The sequence below is a fragment of the Arvicanthis niloticus genome, chromosome 26 (assembly GCF_011762505.2).
Source record: "Arvicanthis niloticus isolate mArvNil1 chromosome 26, mArvNil1.pat.X, whole genome shotgun sequence".
NCBI classification, from domain to species: Eukaryota; Metazoa; Chordata; class Mammalia; order Rodentia; family Muridae; genus Arvicanthis; species Arvicanthis niloticus.
Genome location: NC_133434.1, coordinates 5,196,750 through 5,205,062, shown reverse-complemented (window position 1 = coordinate 5,205,062; position 8,313 = coordinate 5,196,750). Strand labels below are relative to the sequence as shown.

General features: G+C 39.0%; 1 protein-coding gene and 1 non-coding gene across 2 annotated transcripts; both read right to left on the bottom strand.

Annotated features, from left to right (window-relative positions):
• Nucleotides 1-398: 398 nt before the first annotated feature.
• LOC143439475 (U6 spliceosomal RNA) lies at nucleotides 399-502 on the bottom strand. The gene has a single exon (XR_013107697.1). It is a non-coding gene; the product is annotated as a U6 spliceosomal RNA (small nuclear RNA).
• Nucleotides 503-4,550: 4,048 nt separating this feature from the next.
• LOC143438778 (prostate and testis expressed protein 3-like) lies at nucleotides 4,551-6,619 on the bottom strand. Its single transcript, XM_076924468.1, has 3 exons — nucleotides 6,527-6,619; nucleotides 6,175-6,297; nucleotides 4,551-4,882 (listed from the first exon to the last, which is right to left on the bottom strand). Exons 1-3 carry the CDS (start codon nucleotides 6,573-6,575, stop codon nucleotides 4,737-4,739), a joined length of 318 nt encoding a protein of 105 aa, XP_076780583.1. The 5' UTR covers nucleotides 6,576-6,619; the 3' UTR covers nucleotides 4,551-4,736.
• Nucleotides 6,620-8,313: the final 1,694 nt, after the last annotated feature.

Sequence of the window (8,313 nt, the reverse complement as noted above, 5' to 3'; positions counted from 1 at the left end):
TGTGGGCCCATATTCTTAGAGTAAAAACTTCAAACCCTGGATAAAAGCTATCTGAGAAGTATTGTTATTTCTGCTCAAAGCCACTTTCAGGTACTTCTCAAAGAAAAGGTTCTATTGCAGCCTTTTCTGAAGTTGACAGGAAAATGTGGGGTTATGTTGTTCTGCAATGTGAGCAGGAGTGAGATAAGAGATTTCAACATCTTTATTCTGCCCATGTCTGTGAGGTTGCCAACAGGTTCTGATTCCCTCATTCACCATTGATCTTTCAAACCTTGACAAACCTGTCTCATCCTGAGGCTTTAATGTCTTATCTGTACTGTTCACCCCAGTGACAACCGAGTAGGTAACAGAATGTTTCATTGTGGAATTGCATAAAGCACCTTGTAAAGATGAACTCTTTTTTTATGAAATGCTTCACGAATTTGCATGTCATCCTTGCGCAGGGGCCATGTTATTCTCTCTATTGTTTCAATTTTAGTATATGTGCTGCCGAAGCAAGCACAATGAACTCTTTTCTAGTACCATGCACTTCTTATATCTGGAGGATCACTAAAGAAGTAAAGATGAGGAATGTGTTCCCACAGCCCCAGTCATCATCCTTTCCAGGGCAAAAGTTGCTCAGTGTTCTCAGGTTCCCATTTATAGATTATCTAAGTACTCTGGGAAAATTATACTACCCGTGACTTGAATTATTGTGGATTCAGAAGACAATTGTGTCAGGTGCTTCTCTGGGATTGTTGAGAAGCAGTATTTTTACTATGACCACTACCTAACTGCTGTCTCTATCATCACAGATACTTGGTTCGACTCATTGTTTAGTCTTTGAATATATATATCCAGATAACATGATACAGACTTGTTCATGCCCTGGGCATGTTGATTCAGTCTGTGACTTCATAGGTGGCTTGATTATACTGTTATCTTGTTATCCCCTATTTCTGCTGACAGAAAGAATTTTTTCCTGTCTCTTCTATAGGGTTCTCTGAGCCCTGAGGGTAGGGAAATGATAGAGATTTCCCATTTAGGTATTATGAGTGTTTCAAGGTCTCTCACTCTCTGCATAATGTCTGGTTGTGGGTATCTATATTTATTGCCGTCTGCTTCCAGAGGAAACATCTCTGATGATGGATGAGCAAGGCTCTTATCTGAGTATAGAAGTCATTAGGTGTCATTTTATTGTTCTTCTTGTTTGTTTGAGAAAAGTAGTATTTAGTTCACGCTAGGTTCTTCAGCCATTGAATTTCTGGCTCTTAAACAACCAAGTGGTGTCAGGTGTGAATTTTATCTCGTGGAGTTGATTTTAAGTAAAACCAAATATTTGTTGGAAACTCACAAATTGTATGACACCATAACCCTAGCATATCTCACAGGCAAGGATAGCATTGTACATTTGTAGATGGCTTGATATTTATGATGTTTATATTTCCCTTTAGTAGCATGTGGAGTACCTTCCTGTACCAAAGGTGCTAGAAGATTTAGGTCAAGGTTCTATGTATGCACCAGCTTGACATCTATGTTTAATAATTGTATAGTTGTTATCTTCATCAGTGGGGCTTTGCTGTCAGTTTTGGGGGAACAACCTATATCCTTGGAAACAGACTGGGTTGTTTAGAGATTCCCATGTGACCCCTTTGGTCAACAACTCAATCAGACATAACCTAATCCTGAGGGTTTTTTTCCTTGAACAAAGGTAGATCAATCAGGGCCAGTGAGATGGCTCAGGTTCAGCACCTAGTGCCCAAACACAAGGACAAGGTTTGGTTCCTGCAAATCACTGAGGAATAAGAGAAGTGAATTTTGAAACCTGTCATGGCATACACATGCCATGTACATGCACACATACAAAGATGATTATTAAGATGATGGTGGTGATGATGAAGAAGACTTAGTTATTGACAACTCATTAATTGTTCAAAATGCTAAGATCAACATGCAGTGTCAGAACAAAAAAACATCAAGTCTGGAGTTCATGGCTGCTTCTCTGCTGCTTTTGCAATCTTTCTTCAACTTCAGTATTTCTAAAAAGAGCTACTTTTAACATTGAAATGATTGCATGTGTTTCCTACTAGTGACTCTTAAAATTTTTGTTTTCCATAGCAGTATTTTCTTCCTAGCTCTCTTTTCCTGACTTGTTTTCTGATTCCACAAGAGCCTCGTGTTCTTTTCCTTAGACAATTATTTCATGTTACATTTGAGATGCTATTCCCCCCCCCCCTTTCCCCTCAAGGTCATTTTCTCTAGTCCTGATGCTTGAAGCTTTATTTAGTGACAGGGGGTGTCCTGTTGTGACTCCGTTTCCCCGAATTATTTGGTGATTTTATTTATATAACCTTCTTATTTTCTGTCCTGAACCAGGGAATTTGCTTTACCATACTAAATGATCTAGTTTTTTCTGATGTCACGAGCCCTTTCTAGTCTTTCCATGTTAATCTAAGTGAAAGGTTTCCCCAGATGATATCTGCCACTAGATGAATTCATCATGCACCTGTAGTTCTCACTAAACATCTTTCTATGTGACAATAAGAAATAAATTTCATGTGTCTATTCTCTCTTTCCAAAATTTCTCCCCTTCTTTGTATATTCACTGATGTCTGCATGACAAAAGAAGAGACTAGGGGCAGCACAAAGCTTCTGACACCATGGCCTTCAGAGAATCTTGTATGGAGCTCTGAATGTAAACACAGAGTCTTGATAGACTTCCCAAGATGTTGGAGATGCCAGAAACATGAGACATCTGCCAAGGAAAGCTGTATACAAGGAGTGCAACCAGTTTAAGATTGTTATGTTTCCATCAGCAGATCTGGAGGGATAAGACATGGAAACCATTTGCAACAGAAGCTCCAGCTACTGATAATTAAACTGCAGCATATAGTATCTTCCTTGCTGGGTTTGGTTCTTATTCTACTCCTTGTTCTGCTCCTTTTCTCATCTTTTGGGATGGGAGTGAATACTTTGTGCCACTGTATGTTGGGATTATGTAATTTTGTATTTTGTATGTTTTACAAGAAGGTTATAGTTGACAGATTGCCTTGAGAAGAGACTTTGTACAAACGGTAAGACAGTTAAAGACTATGGGAACTTTGAAGTGGGACTAAATGTATTCCATATAATCCATTGGCTATAGACTGTGAGAGACAGGGCATAGTATGGTGGTTTCAATAATAAATGTTCCACACAACTCATATGTGCTGAAACCTTCATTCACAGTTGTGGGTACTTTATGAGAAAGGTGTAGGATCTTTTGGAAGCAGAGCCTCACTAAAGCAAGTATGACACTAGAATGACCTTTGAGGTTTTTATAGCCTGCCCCTACTTCTTGTTCTCTTTCTTTGTTTCCTCTGTGTAGCTGAAAATATGATCATACAGCCTCTTGTTACTGCCAAGGTTCTTTTTGTGTCCTTTTACATGCACTCCAAGCCATACTCTGTCTTTCTAATATTAGAAACTAAAATAAGATCTTTCTTTTTCTGTGTTGATTTTGCTCTGATCTTGTGTAGAGAACCATAGCTGCTATGAGTTATTGGGTGCAATCAATTTGTCATGTCCAATCAACAGTTTTCCCCCAGGATCATTTCTGTCTCTTTCAATATTTGTACCTTCTCTTTAGTGGTGGGCAGTGAGTTTTGGAAGGAGGGCATGCGACCTAGATATTCCATTTGTGACTAAGTACTCCACAGACACTTTCCTACTTTTCTACTCAGGATGCTTATGATATGATGATTCAACTAATAAAGGAGAAAGTTGTCTATAGCTGAGAAAAATTTAGTAAATTCTGCATGTGCTGACTAAAAGGTTGATAACTTTTTGATTTATGTGCATATTATACACATATAGAAGATATGTGATTCCAGTCAGGGTTGATCACTGAAAAGATATCATATCAAAGAAATGAAAGTATAACTGTAAGGAGCCTGGACTTAGATGAAGAAGGGAATGAAGGTTTAGAAACAATTCCATCTTAATAACACAAAGGCAACATGGGGTAGTATTACCTTTCTAAGACAGGTAAGAGGAAACATTTTATTCGTGCTCTACATGCTCAGAAAGAACATCTTTCAAAGAATAAGGAACATTTAGCAGATTTATTTTCTGGCACTAATATAACAGAAACAGTAGGTGGAGATTTTCTTAATTGGGTGAAACTTGGACTGTGACCTTGTAGCAGTGATTTTTGTCATTCATGAAAACAAATTCATCCAGACGCCTTTCTTTTCAGCGTACTTAGCAAGCGTAAGCTACTGAATGCATTTCATATCTTGCCCTGGTCTTCACTCTGCCTTGCTACTTTTTGGACACCAGTGGGTGAGCAGCTTTTGGTGTACCATGACCTTTTGCTGTCATGAAATTCAGCCGCATCACAGGCTCATAGCCATGGAACAAGACAGTGAAGGTCCAAAAGCAGAATCTACAACAATCTTTCCTCTTTAGATTGTATACTAAAACTATAAGTCACAATGAGAAAAAAATGTAAATTCATAAAGTACATGTTGTACAAAGGATACTGGGAATGTTCACACTCTTCCAGACAGTTTGCATTTTTAACCCATTTGTTTATTTTAGCCACCCACATTGAAGTGATAAATGCATTCATGGAAACCAAGGTTTAGCTACATTCATGGTAATAAGGCTAGGGATACCAAGCACAAGAATTAAACTGTATGATCAAATATACATTCAGAAGAACAAGGAATTTCTGTATGTCCCCAGGTTCTGAGGTCAACTGAAACTAGATTATGCTAAGTCATCACAATTGGTAAATTGACGTCATTGCAGAAATCCGCATTATTACAGCAGTATGTGTATATTGTTAGATTTTCAAAATTTTTTTCTTCAGTTTTACAAGAATCCATGCACTTAGTCTCGGCACCTTGCATATTTTCAACTGTGAAAAAAGAAGAAGAAGAAGAAATATATATATATATATACACACACACATACACACACATACACACACACACACACAGAGAGAGAGAGAGAGAGAGAGAGAGAGAGAGAGAGAGAGAGAGAGAGAGATGAGTTTGAGAGAACCAGAATACAACCTCATATCCAAGTACATTTGGACTGAAAATGCGTCACTGAAGGAATTTTCTTCAGTAGCAGCTGTGATATATATTGTTTCATGCTAGTCATTGTTGCACCTTCTCCTAAGACTCGCCTTGAAAACTCTTCAACCCATGAGCCTTCACTAGTAGAAGCATGCACTTAGCAGTGAGCTTAAGTTTCTGGACAATGAGGCATATAACATCTTTTTCCTCTCATGTAGATAGGCACAAAGGACTTGTTCCATAGTATTCGTGTCCAGACTCAGATGTGAGCCAGACAGCAGGTGGAGAACAATGTCTTATTACTCCTCAATATGATTAGGATACACTATGAAATACACCAGGAGATAGATGAAGCAGGAATACTGAGAAATCACCAAGGTATTCTTTAGATAAGGAAAACGTTTCCAGAGAATGTGACTCTAGGCTAGGATTGAAGTTGAACAAACACTAGAAAGTGAAAGCCACCAGGACAGATTGTAAGAAATGGCACATTGAGCTACTTGATCATTTATGGTCTTTGGGCCATGTAGTGGTTTTAGTAAGAATGACCCTCATAATATTTAATGACCCTTGAATATTTAACTGCTTGGTCCCCCTTCTTGGATGAGACATCTCTAATTGGAAAGTGGGGGTTGATGTTTCAAAATTCAATGACTTTTTTTATTGTGTCTCATTCTTTCTCTTTGTCTGCTTCACGGTCTGTTACAGGATGTAAACTAGATTTAGCTAGTCTGCCAGCCCCATGCCTGCCTTGCTGCTATCATGTTTCTCTCCATGATGGTCAAGTATTTTACCTCCCTGGAACTTTAAACCAACCCCAAATTAAATGTTTCTTTGAGAAGATGTTTTGGTTATGGTGTTTTGCCATGGGGATGGAAAAGTAATTGAGGCAGACCATATATAGCAAAGATCTTGAGAATCAGAAGACTGGTGACCATATCAGTGTAATGACAGAGAAGCTCTGTTCACTTTAGCTTTATCATTCTCCAAATGTTGATGGCAGCACATGATTCCACAAAACAACTGGACATTAGTTGATTCTTTTTCTTCAAGTCCAGTATCTTAGAGATGGTGTTTGGAATCCTGAAGGAGAAGTATATATTCTCCAGAGAACAGAACACATACTTACTGTGAGTTGCCCAGACTCTGCGGATCATACACATTTCACCACCTTGTGCAGTGCATGTCTCTCTATTTCCAATACATGCCCCATTCCTGTATAACTGACACTTCGCACATTGTAGAGTGAAGCCTGAAAGGGTAAAGACTTATGAGAGAAGGAGGGTATTGTCACTGTCACTGTTCCTTCCCAAAGAGAGCATAGGTTATCTGACCTCTGGATGGCTTGGCTGCATCACTGTTTTGGCTTAGATATGCTCTTCTCCAAAACATATCCCAGAACCACAGCTACAGCAGTATGGAATAAGAGCTAATTTACTTTTCTTCCTACAACAGATAAAGGAGCAACCTGCAGGCAATACCTGTTTCAAAGCAGAGAAGAAAGACACACAGCTTCAGTATGTTTCCCATTTCTCCTGAGCAGATTCTTCTAGCAGGCTGTGTTAGCGCCAGACAGCTAATGATCAGAGATGATTCTGAAAAAAAATGACCAGCCTCTAGTGAATTTATAATCCATGCAGGTAAGTAAAAAGGACAGTGTGTCTTAGACAGCCCAGATGCAAATCTCAAAGTAAGAGCCTCCCATACTGGCAACATGCCAAATCAATCTTCCTTATTTTGTTATTCCTTTTTCATTTCCTTGCTTCAGGTGGCACTGAAGATACATGACTCACCAGGTAATCTTACCATTAGCAGCATAGTGGACCTTTGTTTCTAGTATGCTATTGGCATCTTGGCAGGGAAAATCATTTGGAAAAAGTCTTTTATTCAACCTGAACTGTAGCACCAGAGAGATGCACAAGAATGGGCCTCCTAATTCCTAGAAAATCCAACACAGCAATGTGATATCTAGAAAGAACTCTGTGTGAAAGGGTGTTTGCATATCTCTCCACTACAGGAAGGACCATGTTAATACCACTCATAGCAGAGTCTTCACCACCACCACACACATGGCTTCTACTGGGACACCTCAAGAGATGCTTCTTGTCTGGCTGGGGTACAAATATTTGCTGGGTGCAAAGGGTTATCTGATGTCCACTCTGCTTTGTAAGGCCATACAGGCTTCCTGAACATGTCTTTTATTAGGGTTATAGTGATCACCTGTAGTAACTGTAGAGAGTTCTAAACAACCAGGTTGCCATGAGAGAATTTGGTCAATTGCCAGCAAAAGGGCTATTGGACTGATAGTTTTCCTGCTCGAGAGTGCCATGCATAAGTGAAAGGCTGATCTCACGGCTTGCTTCTGACAGATTTGATCATGTACAGAAAGCACTAGATGTTAACAATAAAGAGTTAGCATAAACTCAATATAGAACTTGCATTTCTAATAACATTAAGTGTATTTTATAGCATAAATATATGTGTGTGTGTGTGTGTGTGTGTGTGTGTGTGTGTGTATTTGAGACAAGGCTTGACTATGTAGTCCTGGCTGGCCTGAAATTCATCATTGAGACCAAGCTGATCTTGAACTCACACAGATCTGCCTGCCATAAGCATACCCAAACTGTTCAAAAAAACATATTTTCATTTTTCTATTGAGTCCCCAATGGTTAAATACCTTAATATAGTTGGTTGATAAATTGTTTCTATTACAGAATAATTTAATAGTCTTGTTGCCATATTCAAGTGAGTTCTAGGATATACTGTATACTTTTTGCTCTAGAACTGGTATCATGTATATTTTTTAGGAGTTATGGTTTGAATATGCTTTGCCCAGGGAGTGGCACTACTAGGAGTCGTAGGCTTGTTGAAGGACGCATGGGCTTGTTGGACAAAGTGTGTCACTGTTGAGTAGGCTTTAAGACCCTCCTCCTAACCACATGAGAGCCAATCTGCTCCTGGCTTTCTTTGAACAAAGATGTAGAACTCTCATTTCCTCTAGCCCAATATCTGATTGGAGATCAAGCCTCTGTGAGGACTGTGTAGATCCCACACCTTCTTGAACTCTCTCTTCAAAGTTCTTTTCAACTTAAGATACTTGTTGACTATAGGTCTTGTGCCAGTATTTAGCCTTAGATGGAGTTTACCACCCACTTTGGACTGCATTCTCAAGCATTCTTGCCAATATGTGCTGTCACTTGATTGTAGCAATTCTAATGGGTGTAATACAGAATCTCAGGTTTGTTTTGATTCACATTTACCTAATGAC